This window comes from Heptranchias perlo, chromosome 43 (assembly GCF_035084215.1).
Source record: "Heptranchias perlo isolate sHepPer1 chromosome 43, sHepPer1.hap1, whole genome shotgun sequence".
Taxonomy (NCBI): domain Eukaryota; kingdom Metazoa; phylum Chordata; class Chondrichthyes; order Hexanchiformes; family Hexanchidae; genus Heptranchias; species Heptranchias perlo.
This window is the reverse complement of record NC_090367.1, coordinates 3031681-3056184: the sequence shown is the minus strand read 5'-3', so window position 1 is coordinate 3056184 and position 24504 is coordinate 3031681. Positions and strand designations below refer to the sequence as shown.

General features: G+C 42.2%; 1 protein-coding gene across 1 annotated transcript in view; it reads left to right on the top strand.

The window, feature by feature from the left end:
• The window catches only part of LOC137306509 (acylphosphatase-2-like), a 42870-nt gene that overhangs the window by 9494 nt on the left and 8872 nt on the right, over positions 1–24504 (top strand). Inside the window, exons 2-4 of the mRNA XM_067975774.1 lie at positions 9344–9486; positions 16301–16317; positions 23944–24053. Coding sequence (XP_067831875.1) covers positions 9426–9486; positions 16301–16317; positions 23944–24053 — 188 coding nt within the window. The 5' untranslated portion in view covers positions 9344–9425. The remainder of the gene's footprint in view (positions 1–9343; positions 9487–16300; positions 16318–23943; positions 24054–24504) is intronic.

Below are 24504 nucleotides of genomic sequence, written 5' to 3'. Positions count from 1 at the left end.
AGAGCGATCCAGCCTAATCCCATTTTCCAGCTCTTGGGCCTTGTAGGTTGCGGCACTTCAAGTGCATATCCAAATACTTTTTAAATGTGATGAGGATTTCTGCCTCTACCACCCTTTCAGGCAGTGAGTTCCAGACCCCCACCACCCTCTGGGTGAAACAATTTCTCCTTAACTCCCCTCTAATCCTTTTACCAATGACTTTAATTCTCTGCCCCCTGGTTATTGACCTCCCTGCTGAGGGAAATAGGTCCTTTCTATCCACTCTATCTCGGCCCCTCATAATTTTATACACTTCAATTAAATCTCCCCTCAGCCTCCTCTGTTCCAAAGAAAACAACCCAGCCTATCCAATCTTTCCTCATAACTAAAATTCTCCAGTCCTGGCAACATCCTCGTAAATCTCCTCTGTACCTCTCTAGTGCAATCACATCTTTCCTGTAATGTGGTGACCAGAACTGTACGCAGTACTCTAGCTGTGGCCTAACTAGTGTTTTATAAAGTTCTAGCATAACCTCCCTGCTCTTATGTTCTGTGCTTCAGCTAATAAAGGAAAGTATCCCGTATGCCTTCTTAACTACCTTATCTGCTTGTCCTGCTACATTCAGGAATCTGTGGACATGCACTCCAAGATCCCTCTGTTCCTCTACACCTCTCAGTATCCTCCCATTTATTGTGCATTCCCTTGCCTTGTTTGCCCTCCCCAAACGCACTACCTCACACTTCTTTGGATTGAATTCCATTTGCCACTTTTCTACCCACCTGACCAATCCATTGATATCTTCCTGCAGTCTACAGCTTTCCTCCTCACTATCAACCACAGGACCAACTTTCGTATCATCAGCAAACTTCTTAATCATGCCACCTACATTTAAGACTATCTCCCATGGTTCTACCATACTTTGACCCTTGGACATACCATCTTTTAGAACAGTTATTAATGTAAATTAGGTTTTGTAGCTGAGCAAATAATACCTGTACTATTACAGTTTTTAGTGTAATGGCCTGTGGAAGGAGGGGACAAGTTTGGGGAGAAAAAAGCTCCTCACCCCGTGGTCTCCCAAGTTGTACTCCAGCACAATATTTTGAGGGAATATACCAAACATCTATTCTGGATCTTTAATTTTGCAGGTGCTCAGGGGGCATTTGTTATCCAAGTTATCACCTGAACCCAGTCAGCATGTCTTTGATAGCCCTGGATGTTGAAAGGGAATGAGCAAAAGGGCTTTCTTTTTTTGGGTACATTAATGGGTTCCAGAAAACTTTCCAACACTTAAGTGTGTGGTGCAAAAATTGTCTGGTATTTAGCCAGAAAACTAGATCCACTAGCCTTTGAGATCCCTTGCATTCTGAAATATGCCCAACATTTGCTGAGCTTGGATCTGAAACTAAGTAATTTCAAGATCCAAAGTGCAGCTTTCCATGTCTATGTCTACAAAGGTTTTCTTCAGCAACATCCCATTATATCCCGTTTTATGAAAGACTTTGGAAATCTAATTCAGGTTACTTCCATCCACCTTGAGATTTAAATCTGCTGCTTCATAAACTTATGCACCACCTCGAACTGAGTTTAAAATGTCTTCTTTCAACTGAGGAGTCAAGAAGCCGTAGGCGTGAGTATTCAGACAGATGTGCGCGATCGTGGTATGGTGACTGAGCTATTCTCAGACTTCATCTCAAATCCTTATATAAGGTGATCTTGGAATTTCATTTGAAGCAGGAAATCATCGTTAAATCTTGTTAATCTCTACACAAATCAGATATGATTGTGGATTCCATTATGTGGATCCTACGCGGGTTTTTACCAGGGCCACTAGAAAATTCCTGACTATTTATTGCATTATCCATGAATATCATGCCACCTTCATGAAATTATGTTTCCCCCCCCTCCCACCCCCCGCACCTCAGAAAAATCACCTTGCTCTGCTTCCTGATTCAACCTCACTGGTGCTCTTAGCTACTGCAATAGATATGCCAGATCGGGAGAGTGCAGTTCAATCCCTGGGAACAACAGCAGCATTGGGTGGAAGCCAGGAGCAGTGCCAAGGAGCAAATCATTGACCACTGGCTCTATGAACCGAGAAGGGAGAGGGGTGAAAGAAGGGAGTTGAGGCAAAAAGTACCAGTGTGAATTGTGGAAGGGGGGGAAAAGAGTGGTAATGTGAATAGGGCAGGAAAAGGAACAAGTATGGGTCTGTGGATTGGGAAGGGATGGGAACTTATCAAACAATTTAATAACCATTTAGCATTCAATAAACAATTTTAACTCATTTTAACAATCAAATTTAGCAACAGAGTGTTAATACATATCCAAGGGAAAAAACCTAAAATTTTAGACATGGTCTCCCCCAATTTGCCAGTTGCCCTGGTACTAACCTGTCAGGCCTAATTTTCTGATCAGGTAAAATCCCAAATGGAAATAAGATGGAATGCAGATCGCATCCACTTGATGTCATGAGTGCTGACCTTACTGTAATTTCTGAGGTCAGCTTTATTTTAATATTTGGGATGAGTTCAGGAATGCAACTGATTGGGTGCTTGCCTGTAGGAGGTGGGAAATAGCATGCTGCTGCAGGATTTAAAGATCTTAAAAGGCCAGGCATCATCATCATTAGTTTTCAAGTACCAAAACAAGTTCTTAAACAAAAAATGTCTATGACGTCAGCTGGAGGGCAGAGAATTCCCTGTATGTCAGATGGATCCATGGAAGTGCTGCTGCAGGAGGTAAAGCAGACGAGGGAGGCCTTGATTGGAATAGAGTGCACAGGTGTGCCAAGGAGAGCTGCTCAGGGGCACTGGAAGTGGATGGCCAAGGCAGCGACTGTCAGTTCTGGAAAAAGCTTAATGACCGTTCCAGGTCAGTCAAGGTAAGAGAGTCCATAGAACCATTGAAAAGATACAGCACAGAAGGGGGCCGTTCGGCCCATCGTGTCCGCGCCGGCTCGAAGAACAACCAGGTGTCCATTCTAATCCCACCTTCCAGCACCTGGTCCGTAGCCCTGCAGCTTACAGCACTTTAGGTGCAGGTCCATGTACTTTTTAAAAGAGTTGAGGGTCCCTGCCTCTACCACCAATTCGGGCAGTGAATTCCATACACCCACCACCCTCTGGATAAAAAAGTTTCACCTTATGTCCCCTCTAATCCTTCCGCCAATCAGCTTAAATCTATGTCCTCTAGTTCTTGAACTCTCCACTAGGGGAAACAGGTACTTCCTGTCTACTCTATCTGGGCCCCTCATAATTTTGTACACTTCAATCAAGTCACTCCTCAGCCTCCTCTGTTCCAAGGAAAACAACCCCAGCCTATCCGATCTTTCCTCGTATCTGCAATTTTTAAGCCCTGGCAACATTCTTGTAAATCTTCTCTGCACTCTCTCCAGAGCAATTACATCCTTCCTGTAATGTGGTGACCAGAACTGTGCACAATACTCCAGCTGTGGCCTTACCAGCGTTTTATACAGTTCCATCATTACCTCCCTGCTTTTGTATTCTATACCTTGGCTAATAGCGGAAAGCCTTCCGTACGCCTTCTTCACAACCTTATCTACCTGTTCTGCCACCTTCAGGGACCTGTGCACATGCTCTCCAAGGTCTCTCACCTCCTCTACCCCTCTCAATATATTCCCGTTTACTGTGTATTCCCTTTTACTGTTTGCCCTCCCTAAGTGCATTGCCTCACACTCCTCCGGGTTGAACTCCATTTGCCACTTTTCCGCCCACTCCACCAATCCATTGATATCTTCATGGAATCTACAGCTATTCTCTTCACTATCAACTACACGGCCAATTTTTGTGTCATCTGCAAATTTGCCAATCATGCCCCTTACATTCAAGTCCAAATCATTAATATATATCACAAACAGCAAGGGACCCAACACTGAGTCCTTTGGCACACCACTGGAAACGGATTTCCATTCGCAAAGACATCCATCGACTTTTACCCTTTGTTTCCTGTTACTGAGCCAATTTTGGATCCATTTCCCTGTACCCCATGGGCTTTTACCTCTCTGACCAGTGCCATGTGGGACCTTGTCAAATGCCTTACTAAAATCCATGTAGACAACATCCACGGGACGCATGTGGACATGCAACCATCCTCCTTCATCAATCCTCCTTGTCACTTCCTCAAAGAATTTAATCAGATTTGTAAGGCATGACCTTCCCTGAACAAATCCATTCTGACTATCCCTGATTAAACCATGCCTTTCCAAGTGACAGTTTATCCTATCTCTCAGTATTGATTCTAATAGTTTGCCCACCACCGAGGTAAGACTGACCGACCTATAATTGTTTGGCTTTTCCCTCGTACCCTTTTTAAACAATGGTACTATGTTTGCAGTTTTCTAGTCCTCCGGTACCTCCCCTGTATCTAGTGAGGATTGGAAAATGATCCTCAGAGCATCCGCTATTTCCTCTCTGGCTTCCTTCAATAGCCTAGGAAACAATCCATCCGGCCCTGGTGACTTATCAACTTTCAAGGATTCCAGTCCCTCTAGTACTTCCTCTCTCGTTACGTTTACCTTATCCAATATTTCATACCTCTCCTCTTTAACTACTATGTCCGGATCATCCCTTTCCTTTATGAATAAGGAGACAAAATATCCATTTAAAACCCTACCCACATCTTCTGCTTCTATACACAAGTTACCCTTATCATCCCGTAGTCAGCCGCACCTTTCAAGAATGCAATCTATTAAACTACCCATCATTACTCATGATGAAGCATGGCGCACTCTACATCCACAGCCTTCACCTGCAAATGTACCTTCACTCACATTCTTGCACATTCTCAATTCCTAAAAAGCATTGCAGGGTACTTAGTTGCTTGCACATGTCAGCACATCCATAATGACCTGCACATTGAGAACTAGATATAACTGCATTGCTAATAAAAGGTAAAAGCCCTTTTTTCAGGACAAGAAAGTCCATTACAGGTGAGAGTGGTGAACTCCCAAATTTCCACCCTCTCACTCCCTATGAAAAAGGAGCACTCCAAATTCTGAAGAGGGAGGATCTCTTAGATGGGGAAATAGAAGGGCATGTAGCAGCTGTGGGTTCCTGAAGATGTTCTGCTTCTCTTCCTTCTCCTATTATAGCTTGCATTAACTGCAAGTCAACCATATCATGAAATCCTTATCACTTCAGCTAAAAGTGATGTGAGGTGCACCCCTCAGGAAATACTCCAAATGGAAAAGTAATCTGTAGGCATGATTAAGGATCATTCATTTAAACCTGAATCCACTTTGTAGGCTAATCTTTTTTTTAAAAAATCACTTTAGACATCTACAGGACTGCTACTAGAAACAACCTCCATCCATATCTATACTAAACATTATTGCTTTGACCTATCAAACAAGGGTGACCTATAATTTGACAGGTCTGTCCTGACTAGCTGTTTCATCTTGACCATGAGGTAATACTTAAAGAAGAAAGTTAGACGGCCGATCTTGTAAGGTAGTCTTCGTTCATCAAATGGAAATATCATGCACAAAGCAAGATCCTACCTGACCAGCCCTTCAGTCCCTTTCTTGGGAAAGCACTGCAAATATTTACATACTGTCTGCTCTAAAAGAACATATTTGTAATTTTGCTAGAAATAATGGAGAGGAAAGCTTCATTGTCTCTACACATAGCAACCAGAGCAATTCTCACCCATGGTTTTTAAATGCCCCCCCTGTACATTTCCCTCCCTCTGCTCCAGTTATGCACTGCAGGTTGATATATACATATGCAGTTACACATAAAGTATTAAAAAATTATATGCTCTGAACCTAAATACTTTAGCATCACAAGTATTAAGTTTCAAGGAAATTATGCATAATAGCACCCATAATCAGTTCAACATTGTGTTGCACTGTAAGCATGTAACAATTTCTTTACAATAGAACCAAAGAAAAAACATTCAGTAGGGCCATTTGCAACAAAGGTTTTTTTAAAACGCAAAGTACTACATTTTTAGTATGGGTGTCGCAAAATCTAAGAAGAACATATACTATTGCAATAGATCTTTATATTTTTGAAGCAAAACTGCATTTTGCAATAAAACAACAGCTTCTTAGTAGCACGGTCATTTATTCTGAAACGAATTAAGTGCTTAATACTTACCAGTTTGTGTTTGATTATAGGATCACATCTTGGCTGTGATGGATAGTGTGTTAAATCTCCATGAGACGAGAGAAGCAATTTGGCATTCAGACTAGGTACTGCAGGTTTTTGACATTGATGACTGAGGGAATCAGAAATTCTCAGGCTCGACAAAAACATACCAAGTTGCATCAAACGGCGACCAGAAACCCATCCACAGGCCAAAAAAATGCAACGCCAAATACGGACCTGAAAAAAAAATTCAATTAATCCATTCAATACACTGACATACATTGCAGTCTCATTGTTAAACAAGCTTTTTTTCATCTGATGCAGCACTCTGGAGCAATCTCCTGTTTCTAAGGAGCGTTTCCATGGAAACTACAAGTACGTACGAATTAGAAATCTGTTTTGCTTCCAAGCCATCGCCCTGATGTTTTTATGGACGGGTCAGTCCAGATTGATAAACCTGCCCATGGACAGATGTTTACTTACTTGATAAAGACAATTAGACGCATGTATAATTTTCATTTGGGATAAAGACAATTAGACGCATGTGTGGTTTTCATTTGGGACCCTTTTTTTAAAGAATTAATTTTTAACCCAACCTCTTGATACTGCAAGAATTATTCGCTAATTAATGTTCTAGGGTCTCTTTACAGTACCATATATGTGTGTGTATACTAGGCATCTACAAATGTACGTAAAACTTGAACTCTGGTGTCTGGCCCTTGCACGAGTACCATTCAGTGTGATTTTCGGGCATGGAACAATATGCAAGTGCTATGTTGTTGACAGCAACCATGTTTTGGGGACTGCACATATGTCTCTGAGACTGGTACATCTAATCTTCATCATAGAATGGTCACACTGTTATCCAGAAGGTTGCGATCAACCAAAGAGTAACCGTGGCCTTAAGATACAGGTTTCAAACGATAAACGTGCTGAGCGAATTGTAGCTGTAAGCTCTTACCACCATGTTTTACAACGGGTGACTGAGGGGAGGAACTGAAGGGGTATTGCCCCAGCCCTATGTGTTTTGGCAAATAACAAGCTTGAGTTTCAAGTGACAAAGCTAGTTCTGTGGTTTTATAGATTTTCAACGGCCATTTCCTCAACAAATTTGTTAATCTGAACAGTGACGGCACTACAATTTTAAAAGAAAACCCTGCAAATGCTGGAAATCTCAGACAAAAACGAAGATCTTATGCTCAAGAGAGGGAGTGGGGAGAGAAAAGAGGGAGAAAATTGGAAAAAGAATAAAAGAAACTGTGTTCAAGACAGCTATGCAAATATTGGGAAACTGATAATGCCATAAATCATGGCAGCAACCCTTCACTGACGAGCTGACTTTTTGCAAACTATTGGTTAGGGTCATAACGTGTAGTGTAGAGTAGGGGGAATATGTTTTCTGAGAATTTATCTCTTTGTTATTTTCTGTGATCTTTCTCTTCACAGGACAAAGTTTTTTTTAAACAATATTTCGTGGCATAACAAAGTTAAGTCTAGCAGCTGCTGAAAGTATGAGGCAGTCATGGATTCTTCATAGCCTTATGTATGTCCATTAGCTGTCGATTTCAATGTTTAAACTAACGTGCAAAAGACAAACGCTTTTTGGACAAGATTTCCATGGGCTGGGAGGGCTTTGCCCCTGCTAATAGTTCCAGACTTTTTGGATTGGTGCAGAATGTTGAGTACACTTGCAGCACTGTTGCACCCCCGGCATAAACATGGAAATCTGGTTTAAGCACTGGGAACTCTTATGGTAGTGCCGCAATCGGCCTTGGCAGCTCAGCCTTTTCTCTTCACTATTATAAAGGGTAAATTTTGGCACAGAGCAGATAGTCTTCATCAAGCCCACTGACATGTATACTTCAGGATTTTCATTGCCCCGGCATGTTTTCTCCATGGTCTTGGGCAAAATGACAACGTTGTTCATAGCAACACGCCCTAATATAAATTGGGATTTTATCCTAAGTAATGTTTGTGAAGTAGAAAGGATAGAAACGGAATAAATGCTGATGTCCCTTTTGCAGTCTGAAACCTCTAAAAGAACTTGATAAGTATGTTTTGGGTGGCCCTTAGTGTAGCTGTGAAGCAGCAGGACATGTGCTAGCAATTGCTAAAATGTTGAGCTCCCAATCGTAGCCTGGTTTAGAGTTTGATGGAAGACTAGAAGCAGACTGCTTGGTTAACCTTTTAACGATTGAGTGGTAAATAGACGTAAAAATGTTTAGAAATTGTTTGTAACGCACAGTATTTGATCTGAACAAATGCATTTGAAAGTGCACGACAATAGCATATTCTAAGCAAAAGTGATTAGACTTTTAACGGGTGTGTTTGTGTCTGGATGAATCTTGTTGATGAATTTACCATTTTCTATGCTAAATATTTACTGCAGAAGACTCTTTGTCTGAGAGCAGTTACAAGGCAGTATTCTAATCAAAAGTTCATATGGTCATGGTTCATATATAATTACAATAATTACCTGAACCATAGGGTTAGGATACAAACCTGAAGTTGCTGTCTGAAATGTTACTTTTTGACTTGCATACTGTTTCAATTTTATTGTGTATTTTTGTTCTGCATCTTGGGGTCTTCACAAAAGACAATTAATAATAATTATTCAAAACTATTCAGAAATAATTTAATGCCTCAATACCCTTACTTCCCAAACGAGATGTAAAGAGGTTGAGAGAGGGAGGAGGTAAATGACCAAGGAGAAAAAGAGGTCATGGACAGCCTGGAAATTCCAACAGGGAATAGCGAACTTGGCCACCATGGCAAATTTTAGAAAACCCAGCACGTTGGCAAGGCTGTCAGTTTTTGGGTGAAAATCTGAGTGTGAAAAGATCAGGAATACCTACAATTTCAAAATTTCAGTACCTAGAAAAATGAGCGAAAACTGAAAATTAAGAACTTTAAGGGGGATTGATGTATTTGGGTAAAATTCCTGTGGGCGTTATTTCACTGCAATTGTTAAATCATTTAAATGGGCGAACAAAATAATGCATCGAATTTCACACAAACTCATAAACCAGAGCAAATTAAACCCCTAAACAATCCAAAATTCTCTAGTGAAATACGTCCACTACAATGTAAAGCATTACCAATCTCCAGGCCCCCCACCCCCCATACAAGATGCTACAGTAATACAGAAATTCAGTGCATGCTTCACTCCTCAGTCTATCTTCGTTGTTCTCTTGTTCATTCTCTCCCTCCCTCTCTCTCTTGCTGACGGAAGGAATTTTGTTCCCATTAGAATCCTGTGGAGACCACAGCCAGAAGCAGTGGCCCTGCTATCAGATTGCAGCGCACTCCAGTTTGAACGTGCCGGCACAGAGATGAGCTCCTCCAGCACAGGATTGAAATCTGTGGATTACGAGATCTTCGGGGACGTGCAGGGTTGGTATAATGCAGGACAAGATTGTAAATTACACTCCTTTCCTGCAAATTCTTTTCAATTTTATTTCATCTCCTTTCTCTGGCTAGACTAGGGGGTGTGTCTGCTGAAAATAGCACAGCGAAACTGACTCGAGCTGCAAAAGCCATCTGCCATCAAAAGCAGCAAATGCCGAGGAGATGTTGGTTATTTAGAAAATCAAACTGCTTTATAAAGCTCTTATTTTTCAGTGAGAGTGACTGACAGCTTTTAACTTCTATAATTTAAAATTTGGTCATTTGTGTATGAAAATAAACAAGTCATTTCAAAGATTCTTTAGTTATGCTGTGCTGCAATATGTTTAAAATGCCCAGCTTCGGAGATAACGTTCACTGTACAGAGTGTGTTTCGCTGTTTATTTTTTTTTTAGAAATACGTGAATGATTATGATTGATCCCTAAGCTAACCCAATGGTTTAGTGGATAAATGCACCTGTATAGCACTAAATCATAGAAGAAGGCCCCATATTCGAGCTCAAGTTTGATGATGATGTTTAATGATAATGTCTCTGAACTAGGGGAAGGTAAAATCAGCCACTCCTGATGGCTATCCAGTGGCCTTGGTGTAAATGACACATGCAAATATTGGGTTGGTGGAGGGGACGGACACTGATGTGGTTACTATGTGTAGTGACATTGAGGTTGGTTTTTAGCGTCGTATGGAATCATCAACTAACAGTTCCGTTTCATTGCTGCCTAATTTTGGCTCCACACCAATTTCTGGTCAGGCCAGGGGTGGGCATTGGAAGCTCCTGCCCGAAGCATGCAGATATACGAGAGGGTATGGAGAAGGGTGGCCATTTCATTTTGTAGTCGGTAGGTGCGCTGGATACCTCGCTCCCAGCACACCCAGGATATCTTGCAGAAGGGGGCCTCAAGGTAGACATTTCAGGCTGGAAGTACTTTAAAAGGCCCACGCTGGTTCAGGTAAGTGTTTTTTTTTATGCCATTTCTGGGCCCTTCTGCAAATCTGTTCACATCTCTCCCGCAACTCCCTGTTTGAATCTCTCAAATGAGGTTCCTCCCCTCCCACAGCAGTGAAATTGTTCTAACCTAAATTACAAATGATATTCTGTCACTGTGACCGTGGTGCATTATCTCTCCTCACCTTCCTCGACATCTCTGTGGCCTTTGATAAGGTTGACCACACCATCCACTCCAACACCTCTCCTCCATTGTCCAACTCAGTAGGATTGTCCATGCTTGGTTCCACTCTTCCCAATCCAATCATAGTCAGAGCATCTCCAGCAATGGCTTCTACTCTGGTTTCTACTCCACTGTTTACCTCCACAGTCCTCCAAGGATCCATCCTCAGCCCCTCCTCTTCCTCACCTACACGCTGCCCCTTGATGACATCATCAATAGACATTGGTTCAGCTTTCACATGTACATTGTCGACCCCCAGCTCTACCTCTCCACCACCTGTCTCGACCCCTCCACTACCTCTGTGCTGTCAAACTGCTCGTCCAACATCCGGTCTTGAATGAATTGCAATTTTCTCCAGGTAAACATTAGGAAACCATTGTCTTTAGCACTTGTTACTAATTCCGTACCCTTGGTAATGACTCCATCCCCCTCCTGGCTATTGCCTCAGGCTAAACCACACTGTTCATAACCATTGCATCCTATTTGATCCCAAACTGAGCTACTGACGCCACATTTTCTCCATAAAAACTTCTGTTCACCTCCACCCCTGTCTCAACCCGTCTGCTGCTGAAATCCTCATTTGTGCCTTTGTCACCTCCAGAGTTGACTAATTCAATGTTCTCTTGGCTAGCCTCCCATCCTCCACCCTTCGTAAACTTCAACTCATCCAAAACTCTGCTGCCGGTATTCTATTCAACACCAAGTCCCACTAACCATCACCCCTGTCATCGCTGACCTACATAAGCACCTGGTCCCCCAACACCTCAAATTTAAAATTCTCATCCTCGTTTTGAAATCCCTTTGTGGCCTCGCCCCCTCCATACATCTGTAACCCTCCAGCCCCAGAACACCCCCACCACAAACTTTTCTTTCCTCTGACTCTGGCCAGTTATACATCTCCCCCACCCCCCCCACCCCTCCTCATGTTGCCCCACCATTGACAACTATCTGTTTATCCTCCTGGGCCCCTGGAATTCCCTCCCTAACCCCTGCCCCCTAGGTGGGTGTAGGATCGGGCTCGGCTGTGATGCCACTCTCCTCCCTATGGTCAGATACTGTCGGCTCCCGTGAAGCTAATCACTTGGGGGAGTTAACAAAGGGCTGCTGTCACCTGTCAAACCGCACTCCAGCGAAAGTTGGCGCTTTCGAGACAGAAAGGGAGAAAAAATAAATGGTCCTGTGTTGTGCTTTTTGTGCATTTCTATCGATTAATTTCATTTAGATAGTGAATGCTGATGGCGCAATCTGGGATCTGGCCTGGAAGAAGTAATCACTCTTGTAATTGTGAAGGAGCAGAATTAATGCACATTGTTTGAATTGATGCAATCACTGAAGCATACTTGGTTAATGAATGCCTCCATTTGACATTCATTCAACTTCTTCATACTCTCACTAATGACTGGATTTATTTGATGCCAGTTCAGCGCCCTTGCACTGAGCAGCTCTGAGCCTGCTGTTCTAACAATGCACTGCAGCAACTCACCGAGACTTCTTCAGCAGCTCTTGCCAAACCCACAACCTCCACCACCTAGAAGGACAAGAGCAGCTGGTGCATGGGAACAACATTAGCTCTAAGTTCCCCTCCAAGTCACACATCTCCCGACTTGGACATATCGCCGTTCCTTCATTGTTGCTGGGTCAAAATCCTGGAACTCCCTTCCTAACAGCACTGTGGGAGAACCTTCACCACACAGACTGCAGCGGTTCAAGAAGAAGGCCCACCACCACCTCTCGAGGGGGAATCAGGGATGGGCAATACGTGCTGGCCTTGCCAGCAACACCCACATCCCGAGAATGAATTTTTAAAAAAAATTAGCATTTAAACAAAATTGTTAACAGGATCATCTCCGAGTGTTTCTCTTCTACCCAATAGCAAAGCACCTTGCCTAGGGTTAGTATTTAACCAGATGATCCAGCCAAGACTGGGAACTTGTCATTTGGGAGTAGACCAGATGGGAACGTCACTTCGGATGGGAATTTGTACCTGAGTTTCTTTGTTTGTGGCACAACGCAGAAATGGACAACAGCACAAGGGCCACCCTTAAATAATGAGATCAAAGAAAATGTGGTTGATTATATTTTTAATGTTTTTTTAAAATGACCAATTCCGGAAAGCCTGTTTTGATACCGGAAAGTTCTTCACACGATAAATGAGAGGTGCAACAGTCTTCGGTTAGATTGGTGGAGGCAAAAGCCTCGTACCTGTTTAAGAAACAGTTTGGGTGTTGTGATGGAGAAGCTGTAGGGATGTTTTGCAGATGAGTTATGATGGGTTGAATGGCCTTGTGAACTGCAGCTCCGTATTTGACGGTAGCAAATTTTAGTTGATGTTTCTGGCTGCAGGTGACTTTATTATTGTTGATTGCATTGTGGTAGAGACCAATGCTGCTCCAAAACTGAACAATGGATATCATTTTAACAATAGTAGTTTATTATATATTACAGATCTATGTGCCTTTTTAAAAGAAACCACAACTTCATTCAATTCAAGAGGTTGCAATCTGTCTCATTATCAAAAAAAAATGCATTTTGTTCCAGGGGGTCACAATATGCTTCACTTTTTAGAAGGAAAAAAAACATTTTTTTTCAATTGATTGCAATATGTCTCAGCAAAAAAATTAACAGCTACATTCATGTCACTGAGTCCGCAATCTGTCTCGCTGTCACTTTTTATCTTTTTGTCCCCTTCTTGTAAAAGCTTTTATGTTTGGGAGAAGGTCTGCTCCCAGCAACTATGATCTTAATGTACCAGTAAATGTTTTAATTGATGTACAATTTCATCCTCTAGGTGGTGCTGCAAGCTGTATATCTGGAACACAGGCTGGTTATACTGTCACCCACCTAACACAGGCCTCTTAATAATAGCTGCTGAACGTAAATCTTTATAACGGCAGATTGCAGGGTTGTTTGTGTGAATTGGGAGCAGGCCATGTTCCATGGTGCCGATTTAGAATGAGCCTGCAAGTCTTCTGTAAGAAACAGTTATATCACCGTGACCAATCAAGATCAAAGCTTCCTCCATGAAGCAGAGCCCACAAAATGCCCCAGCACTAGCCGATAACACATACTCTACTTCCAGTCAACAAGCACCATTATCCGAGCAGATCTTTCTCATTATAGTCAGAGTGAGCAGTTGTATTCATAGCATCTAAAATTAATCTGATTTGTTCTATCTGGTGATTTGGAGAATAGCCTCTGTTGGATGACCAAGACCTTCATTTCAACTAGATTGCGATACGCACATACGAAATTGAGGGCAGGAAAAGACCAGCTGGTCCACCAAGCCTGCCCCACACTCGGGATGGCTGGAGCATCATGACTAGACACTTCCTAACCGCCCCCCTCCCTCCCCACAACTATGTAATCATCTGTGAGATGCAAAAAAAAAGAGAAAAAACCCAGGGCCAATAATGGAAAATATACTCTGGAAAATTCTACTCCAATTCCCTCAGGTGCTCGAAACCAATTCAGGAGATCACATGGACCATATGTTATCTGTGAAGCCACTTACTTTCTATATGCTACGATCTCTTCACCAGTCGAGCACTGGTCCAGCTCCCTCTTGAAGGCGTGCCAAGAGTCTCACTACTCTCTGGGGAAAGAAGAACCGCCCAACATCCAGTCTATTCCTAGTCTCGTGTAGTTTGAACTCCTGTCCCCTGGTCCTCCCCAATCTGTTAAAACTAGACTAATCTATCACTAGGCACTCTATCCAGCCCTTTCGTTATTTTATAGACCGCTATCAGGTTGCCTCCAAGTCCATGCTGTTTTAAAGTAAATAGAACCAGCTCCTTAGCCCTATCTAAGTAGCTAGGGTTCTTTAAACTAGGAATCATTCTCGTAGCTCTCTTCTGGACCTTTTCCAAGTGCATTGTCCTGAAAGGATGGCGCATCGGTTGCGTTGCAACACAATTTTACAGTGGCTGTACGGCTCTGTTGCCAGTTGGTCTTTGGGTCTGATTTCGGTCAGGGAGTTTCACTGGTTCAAATCCCGGTTGTGTCCCCATTTTAACCAGGGCTGGAGCGCTTCAGCTATGAAGAGAGACTGGGAAGATTGGGTTTGTTTTCCTTGGAGCAGAGGAGGCTGAGGGGGGACATGATTGAGGTGTACAAAATTATGAGGGGCACAGATAGGATGGATACTAAGGAGCTTTTTCCCTTCGTTGAGGGTTCTATAACAAGGGGACATAGATTCAAGGTAAAAGGCGGGAGGTTCAGAGGGGATTTGAGAAAGAACTTTTTCACCCAGAGGGTGGTTGGAGTCTGGAACTCACTGCCTGAAAGGGTTGTGGAGGCAGGAACCCTCACAACATTCAAGAAGCATTTGGATGAGCACTTGAAATGCCATAGCATACAAGGCTACGGACCAAATGCTGGAATATGGGATTAGAGTAGACAGGGCTGATGGCCGGCGCGGACACGATGGGCCGAAGGGCCTCTATCCGTGCTGTATGACTCTATTTCAGTTGCAGTTTATTTCATAGGTTAATTCTCTAAGGCCTTGGAATTCGACCGCGCGGTATTAATATACAAAGGCGCGGTATTAATATACAAAGGCTCGGCATCTTCAGATTTCTTTGTTCACCATTTTAGCATAGATGTCAACCCATTTAAAAGTGGATAAACATGTCCATTAAAATAGATAACAGACTGTAGAAAGGACTTGAAACTAATAAAGTGGGTGGGGGGGTTAGAAATAATGGTAAAAATTATAATCTAAAGATAAGAAAAAGAAGGGATGAGAGCAAAGGTCAGACTACAAAAAGTGATAAAGATAATATAAATTCTCCAGGTTCAGAATTGTATTAATTTCAAAGGGGATACGGTGAGAAAAATGTTGAAATTGCGCTCTGTCATAGTAATGCATGAAGATTCGCAGGATGCAATTTTCATCTGCCCGCTGCCCTGTTTTTCAGCGCAAACAGGGCAGTAGGCAGACAAAAAAAATTGTTTTTAAAACACATGCCTTGCTGCCCGAAGCCTGTCTGACTCGATTTTTGAGCAGACCTCAAAATATGCAGCCAATGCTCCTGCTCGAAACAGGCTGGAGCCTCATTAAAATATTTAAATCGGGCTTCGGTGCCGTATTTATGATCCAAATGCTGTGCTAGGCGTAATTTCAAAGGTCATTGAGTTTCTGTCTGGCGTATGTGTTGAGGCAAGCGTCATGAAGACAAGAATTTTTTTAAAACTTGTGAAAGTTTTTACAGATATGTTGGAAGTAACAAAACAATACAACAAACAGAACAAGAATCACTGCAGCATGTTTTTTAAAAAAAATCCAAGCAAATACTTCTGGGATGGTGTATTTTCAATTAGTGATGCTGGGCACTCGTCAAACTTAATGGGATGAGAGTCACTTATCACTCCACATGGAGGGTTCTCCACTCAGCTGATCCAGAAAAGGCAGTAAGTTCCAGAAACTCTGGGTATCCAAAATGCTGCAATGATCTTATCGCCAGAGAGGCCAGCTCACCTCTGGGCCTGAGCAGAATCTTTATTTATAATCCACCTCCTTACCTTCTGAGTGCACGGGACTGCTCAACCTGGGAAACATTCTCAGTATAAGCATTACAGCTGTGGCCCCTGTTGAACATCATGAATGATTATTTTTATTCCCTTCCCTTTCTAGGCGTCTTTTTTCGAAAGGTAAGAATGCTGAAACCCAAGGAATCCATTTCTCACCACAGCTAACTAAGTCTTCCAGGTACAGTGTGTCAAATGTGAGTATGTATTTCTTGAGGGTGGAATCAATACCTGAATGTTCAGAGGAAGGAACGAATGAATGAGCGTCAACGTGAGAGACCCTTTCGAATATCCAAATTCATTTTACAAGGCAGCTTGCTCGTCTCTTGAAAATAATAGTTAAAGATGAAGGCATCCTGCAAGTAAGATCAACAAATCTATATTTTGTGCCGGAGACTTGTCAGTCTTTTCCTTGCATTGGATTTAATTTTGATGTTGCAGTCTCTCCTGATGCTTCTTACCCATTGCCTCAAAATAATATTAATAGTCCAGTAACGGTGTCAGTGCCTTATTTGGTAGCATTTTGCCTCTGGGAGGTTGAGAGTCCAAGCCCCACGTCCTGATTTGGACTTATAATCTAGGCTGACACTCCAATGAAGCACTTACAGAGGTTTCGTCTGCCTATTCAGGTGGATGCTAAAGATCTTTTGATGCTATTTGAAGAAGAGCAGGAAGTTCTTTCTTCCCTATCCACCCTGCTAGGGACCTCCTCAAAAATTTCAACTAGATTAGTCAGACATGACTTAGCCTTCACAAATCCGTTCAGGTAAAACAATCGTATAAAGTCAGCAGCAATCAAATTGATGCTTTTTTGGATGAAAGATAATACAAAATGGACTAAATTTTCCAAATGCACGCCAGAGGCAAGGAATCTCGCCTGTCGCCTATCAGAAAAATCATGGGCAGATTGCCTGTGATTTTCTGATATCTGGCAGATGAGGTTCCTTGCCGCTGGCGCTTACTCGAAAAATTTAGGTCAGTGTTTTCCTAATCAGCACAGCAATTTACAAGGACCAAATAGAGTACTTCTGACTAAGTAATGATCACTTACAACTGTCCTCACAAAGGTAACACCAGAAGATGCTGATGTGCATCATTAGCTGTGTCCTGGAAAATTCGCCAGGGTCAGCTCCTGGTCAGTCGGGCAGGCAGAAGTCCTGACCTGCCACACTAACAGCAGCAATGTTGCTGGTGCAGGGACAGCAGATTTAGAATTACATAGGATCTACAGCGCAGAAACAGGCCATTTGGCCCAACTGGTCTACGTTTATACTCCACATGAGCCTCCTCCCACTCTTAAGGGAGCAAGGCAGGAAGAGATAATTATCACTCTGTTCCCTTCTACCTCATGTATGCCTCAAGCCTCCCTTTAAATGCATATAGAATTTACAGCACAGGGACAGTCTGTTCAACAATGGGAACCGAGACTGAAGTTGGGAGGGAGAGTTGCCATCTAAATATCACAGCGATAGAACAGTGCAGCAACAGTGAGTTGGACTGCACTGGCTGAAATGAGAAAGAAAAGAGAAAATGAATTTGAATGCCCCCTCAACATGAAGGCGAGAATTTTGGTGTCAAGCAGAGACCAGGTGCTTTAAAAAAGCGAGGGAATTAGATGATGTTTTTCAGACCTGATTCAAGTTGTATAATGATCCTGATGTTATACGAGTCATAGGTTTTATCAGTGGATTTTTGGGAGGTTGTCTTATGTGAATGTAAATAGTATATTCTTTCCCCCCCCCCACCCCCCCGAAATAGTTTTTTTTAAATCATTATATAAACTCTAAACTCAGTGTACGTATTTTCTTATCCACATAGCTAATTTTTATCTCTAAATAAAAGTAACAACTTGCTCATTGATGTAACTTTAAGTTTATTGTCTTTTCCAATCATAAAAATAAGAAAGCAGTTTACAGGCGGCTGTGCTATTTGATCCAGGATTTACAGCACGATGTATTATGTTCCTTTATTTTGACTTAAAGATATATTTTGGGAGATCAAATTAGATAAGTGTTTGATTTGTGGAAATCCCCTTCTTCAGCTGGGAATGGTTTTGCCTAGTTAGGAACCAAATATTCCATCATGAGGCTTGTCACAGCTGCCTTGATAATTATGATTGACAGGCTTACTGTCCTGGCATATGATAAATCTCATACAATACTAATTAAAGAGTAAATTGACTGAAGCGCTCAATTAGAATAAAGTACGATTTGGCCAATTAAGGTTTGGACTGAATGAAATTATAGTGAAAGATCCTTTCTGGAGAACAAAGAATTAGTGTCCTATATGTGTTAAAAGCTAAGGTCCTTGACAGTCGTTGAAGGATAATTATTTTTCCATAATTGAGGAGCTAAAGAAAGTGGCTATTAAAGCACTTTTTTCCTTGTGCCATCTGCTATGATTTTATGCTCTGGGTGCCATTAGTACAGTTGCCTGTCTAGCCATGAATAATAACAGCCGTGCTGTCTCCTTTCAGGATGATATTCGTTTGCTGCACTATATGAGGACTTGTGCACCCATGAAGACCATCTTTAGTCTTTCGTTTTCTACCATCAACATCACTTGGTTTTGTTTGTGATGTTCTGTTGTCAAGGGAAACCTAATTCACAGATGGTTTTTCACATTTTGTCCTATTTTTAGTGTTTTTTTAGGTTTTTTTTCAACATTGCTTTGCCTATGGCTGATTTCAAACTCTTTGGGACAAAGTTCTCTTTGAACTTGATGCTTATCCTTATCGTCTCCATTGCCTCCCCCTCAATTGTGGATTTCTTGGTGATTCCAGGAAAGAGGCTCAATGCTCAACATTTTTATCTTTGTTTCCATCCTTCAATTTTGTTCTATCCCTGTGGGGCAGAGCATGGCTAGAATGGCAGTCAGAGCAACTTTTTTTGTTGTTACTTGTTGCTCAGCCTTTGTCCATGATGGCACCTTTGAGACTGGGAACTTGCCTTGTTGGGAAACATGGGTATGTCCTGCCAAACTGTACCTACCTTTTTACTGCATGGGAAATGAAGCACACCAGTACAGGAAGCATTCTTTCATGGACTGACACAGACATAGTTCAGCTGAATTAAGCTCTAGTCTTCTCTGAGTTTCAGTTTGTACCAGGGATACACAGTTCCTCCTCGTGTAAGTTCATTCTGATATCCCTAATGAAAGAATCCATGAAGCACAGACAATTCATCCCAAAGAATGTCACACCTCCCTCCTGGGTTGGATTTATTTTAAAAAGCTTTGAAGTTAAACTCATGTGGAGTTGGGCGGTAAACAAAATGTTACCGTCTGCCTGATACATCAACATGATAACTGCTCGTACATAGACTTGCCTAGAATTTTACAACTCAAACAGGCCATTCAGCCCTACAGGTCTAGGCTGGTGTTTACGCTCTACACGAGCCTCCTCCCACCCTACTTCATCTAACTCTATCAGCATATCCTTCTATTCCTTTCTCCCTCTTGTACTTATCTATCATTCCCTTAAATGCATCTATGCTATTTGCCTCAACCACTCCATATAGTAGCGAGTTCCACATTCTCACCACTCTCTTGAATAAAGAAGTTTCTCCTGAATTCCTTATTGGATTTATTAGTGACTATCTGGTATTTACGGTCTCTAGTTTTGGACTAATTTATGCACACATTTTTGCCACAGTTAGCTAGGACTCAAGTTATGTCAAAAGCTCATCAGGAAAAATATGAGCAGAAACACGAAGGGGCAGGATTGTGAAATCATGCAGCTGTTCAAGCGCAAACAAAAAGTACCAGAAATGTCAGTGATCTTATAACACATTATCGTGGATTTCCTGTGGCTTTGCCCACGGAAAGCCAGAGCAAAGCAGATTTTCTTCAGAATGCATCAGTGATGCTGTAGTAATAGGGACGGGGATCTGCAGCTTCTGGGTTTCTATATATGTCATGTACGCCTTATTTGGGCACAGAATGGTGATGCCCAAATAAGGATTGTGCGACATACATAGCAAACCTTCATACTAATTTCCTATAATAGACAGCAGAGCATCACCAAATAGAACCATCACAAATTTGGTCCTGACAGATAAAAATATTTTTGTAAGTGAATATTTACCTTGTATTTTGTTGCTGTAATAGTGAGCAGATATTTATTTCCTACACCTTTCTTCCCCTTCAGTGATCAAACTGGAAGCACTGCTTCTAAATCTCCCACCATGTTATTGATCAGCTACAAAAATCTGGGATTATAAATCACACTATTGTTAGAAAGATTTATGTAGTGCCCCTATTGCATCTCAGAAATGTCTCAAAGTGCTTCAGATACAATGGCCCAGATGTTCGTCTCTACAAAGGAGCACAGTCGGGATGTTATCGAATGAAAATGTGGACTGGGTCTCAGCTGAACAGCGTGAATAACGCAAATTTCCACGAGTGAAATGAATGACGCAGGAAGGTCCTTCCAGAAATAGGCGTGATCATCATTGTAATGTGGTGATATGGTAGCAGTGATGTCATTTGGACATCAATCCCATTCTCCAGCCTTTACACAGGAATTGCACTGTTTCCTCACTTCACCCAAATAATTTGGGTGCCCAGATAGCTATCTTTGTCTTTGAATAGTTATTTAAAGGGAAAGACTTCCAAGTTTTCGGTGTGTTTTCAAATTGTTTTTTGTACTTTTGCTGTTCGGAAAGACAGATTACATCATAGGAGGATTGCGCAGTTATAAATCGGATAGTCAAGTGGTGAAGGATAGAATACTAGAGCCTGTTCTTCAGTTGCTTCAAAGCCTTTATTCACAGAGATCCCCTTACACACACACCCGACCGTAGATAAGCTCTCATAAAAAGGATACGAGAGTCCCCAATTGACAGACACCACCTGAATACAATTAATACTAATTGATATAAATCACATGATACAGTCAACATGTGCCACCCATCATCACCCTCCTAACTGCGTATATAGGCATAACTGGTCTTTTCTGAGAGACAGTGTATTCTGAGGCAATGATTGACCAGGGAAGCTGTGGTAGAGTTGTCACATATATATGGTGGTTGTTCTTTTTGTATTTTCACACTTCTCCCTTGGAGAATATTGTGAAGTAGTGAAAGGACTCACAGTCTGACAGAGACGTGAATGCCCTTTCTACAGCTGTAACCATCTTTACACCAGCTGATAAGGTGGTTAGTCCTATGCGGCGTTTTATGGGCTTTCACAACCCGTACAATGAGGAGGCGGCCACCCATCAGACGCAAGTATCCCACTGGATGTCAACCCAGAATTCAGAGCCGGAGCTCCGGATTCCACTCGCCGGGATTATCTGTTGCGTGGTTCGATCAGAGGCGGCAATGTTACCACTAAGCTAAAGAGCTAAAGGCTCGCTCCACGTACGCATAGGTGAAGAAAAGATTCAGGTGGCTGGACACATCAGGGGGCAGCGTAGAAAACAATCCAATCAAAGTCTTGTGCATCGTTGCCATATGCTGCACAACTTTGCAGTACAACGAGGAGTCAAAATGGACGATCCAGAGGAAGATGGCAATGAACATAAGTGAGGATACAACATACAGGAGACTGATGAGGCTGAGGATGCAGCTGCTGAACCACCTTTGCCAGTTGCTAGAGCTGTTCGCCAGGCTCTCATTGAGAAGATCTTCTCATGTACAACACTTCCTAGATCTTCAATTTATCCTCTCCTCCTTGGTTTCACCTCCTACTGAACAGCCAAAAATATGATTCCTGTCACCTTCTGATCGTGTGCCGACACCATACAACTGAAATGCTACTATTTTTTTATTGTACTGAATGTGATCACTGTGTTTGTCATCCTTTCCCTTGTTGACAATATGTGACTGATGTATTGTACAATTTTATGTTCCTGCAGTGGCACTGAGAAGTAGTTGACTGCAGTTTGTCCTTGACAGGCTCTTGAGATTGAAGTGGCCACCTACTCTGTGAGTTAGAGGCTTGAGACGGTCCTCCTGCAGACTGAGATACAAGATATCCTTGTTCTGCCTATTTTCTCGCTTGTGCAGACATTGGAGGGGGTGGCGAGAAGGCCTGAATGTGTTGTGATCCTGAGAGACAACAGCTGCCATGGGATACCGTCTCGTCATATTCACTGATCTGCGTGACAGAAGACCTGATGGCAATGAGGAGAGTCTATCAAATACACTGTCAGAGATGCCCTTCTTTTCCCTTAAGCCCTCAGCCTGTTCAAATCCAAACTGATATTTTGATTTATTCTTTCCCAGGACATCAAAATTGTGGAGCTTCTTACTTCCCTCAGTCTGCCCTTCCTCTTCCTGTCTTACAGGCTTTTAAACCCCAAGTTTGGTGTCAGCTAATCACTACTTCCTGATTTACCTCGTCTTCTCTCCTGTTCACGTGTCAGTGTTGTTCTGCACAAAGGGCTTCGCCTTGGTTTCTCAATAAAACAAAAAAAAAGTGTTTTCCTTCATAGTATCCATCTTGTGAGCCTCTTGTTTCCCTTCTTAATGTGTGCACAGTTGGTTCTTTTCTGCACAATTGTTGCGACATTGCTAGTTGCAGGGACAGAAGTGTTCAACTGCACATTGAAAATTTGTAATCTGGGTCTGATAAATGGGACATTACCGCAGATTATTATCTCTTTCCCCAGGACCATTAAGGACTTGCTGTCTTACTGGAGGAAGAACGGCTTCTGATTCTTCTAATGAACTTTAGCTTGGATAAGACACCGTCATGTGGAGGATGCTGATCAGAGAGCAGTCCTCCTAAGGAGTTCCAGTTTTGCAGTGCAGTCAGCCAGCAGTCATCTGACAAGTAACTGACACCACGCCGGCCTGGTTGACATCCTGAACGTTGACCTTTCATACAATGAGAACTGCAGGCTATCTTTTTAATTTCAGCCAACCAGCAGTCAGTACCTGAATGTGTTCCAACCCTATGTCAGCAAAACTAAGATGGAGTGCAGATTGTGTTTCAGCACAAGCTCACAGAAAATAACAGTGAGAATAGATTATATACTAGCTTCCAAATTGCTCACATTGACTAACGTTGCATTTGTGACCGTCTCAGAAGCCTCTTGAAGGATGCTAAGCAGGAATCCTGCACACCATGCTGGCCTCTAGAAGTTTGCTCATAGATCTGTTCCACTCCTTACACACTGGTCCTATCATTGGGTGAAGTGGATTATATAACTGTATTGAACGTTAGACCTCTTTATGCATTCTTCCACATCCAGTTAGAATCATTGGTTACAGCACAGAAGGAGGCCATTCGGCCCATCGAGCCCGTACTGGCTCTTTGTAAGAGCAATCCAGTTAGTCCCATTCCCCCGCTCTTTCCCCACAGCTCTGCAAATTTTTTCCCTTCAAATATTTATCCAATTTCTTTTCGAAACAATAACAACAACTTGCATTTATATAGCGCCTTTAACGTAGTAAAGCGCTTCACAGGAGTGTTATCAAGCAAAATTTCACCGAGTCACACAAGGAGGTATTCAGACAGGTGACCAAAAGCTCGGTCAAAGAAGTAGGTTTTAAGGAGCGTCTTAAAGGAGGAGAGAGGGGCGGAGAGGCTTAGGGAGGGAATAGAATTCTTTCACTGCTAGCATCCTCGATGGCTGAGTCGATAGAGGCAGCGTGTAAATAATGAGAAGATCCTATATATGAATAGAATGTTATATTTTACACATTTGTGAACTCTGTTTCAAAAAATTGTTTTCAATCTTTCCCCGCTGTGTTGTCTCGCACTGTATTGGTAATATTTTGCCCTTTGATTTTTTTTTAACAGTACACAGAGGAGCAGGCCAGGAAGCTAGGCCTGGTTGGCTGGGTGAAGAACACAGCACAAGGCACAGTGACGGGACAGGTGCAGGGATCAGTTGAAAAAGTCAACTTTATGTAAGTGGTAATGAGGTGGAAATGTTACAATATCAGCATGCATCTTTGAGATTTGAATTTGGTAGCACAGTACACCATTGCGCCATATTGATTGTGATATGAAAAGAGAAGCTAACCCAAAGAACAACATTACTGTTGCTCTACGCTAATAAAAAATATTTTCTGCAATGAAAGCACAGTTGTCCTTTGGGTTAACTGATACTGTCTTTCATAAATTAGGAAAAGGGATCTATGGGAGAAATGTAAGTATTTGTAAAGGGGGTCCCAGGAAGTGCGTCAGTATTTTTTGGGTGGCCTTGTCAATATCTTCGAGAAGTCCTGGAGAGTTTGGTGGGATTTGTATGTTTTATCTGTTTTCCTTTAAATGTGATTATGTGCAAAATATGTTGTTTCTAAAAAATAAAACTGCTGGATTTGCTCATGGTTAGTCACCGATACACATTTTCATAAG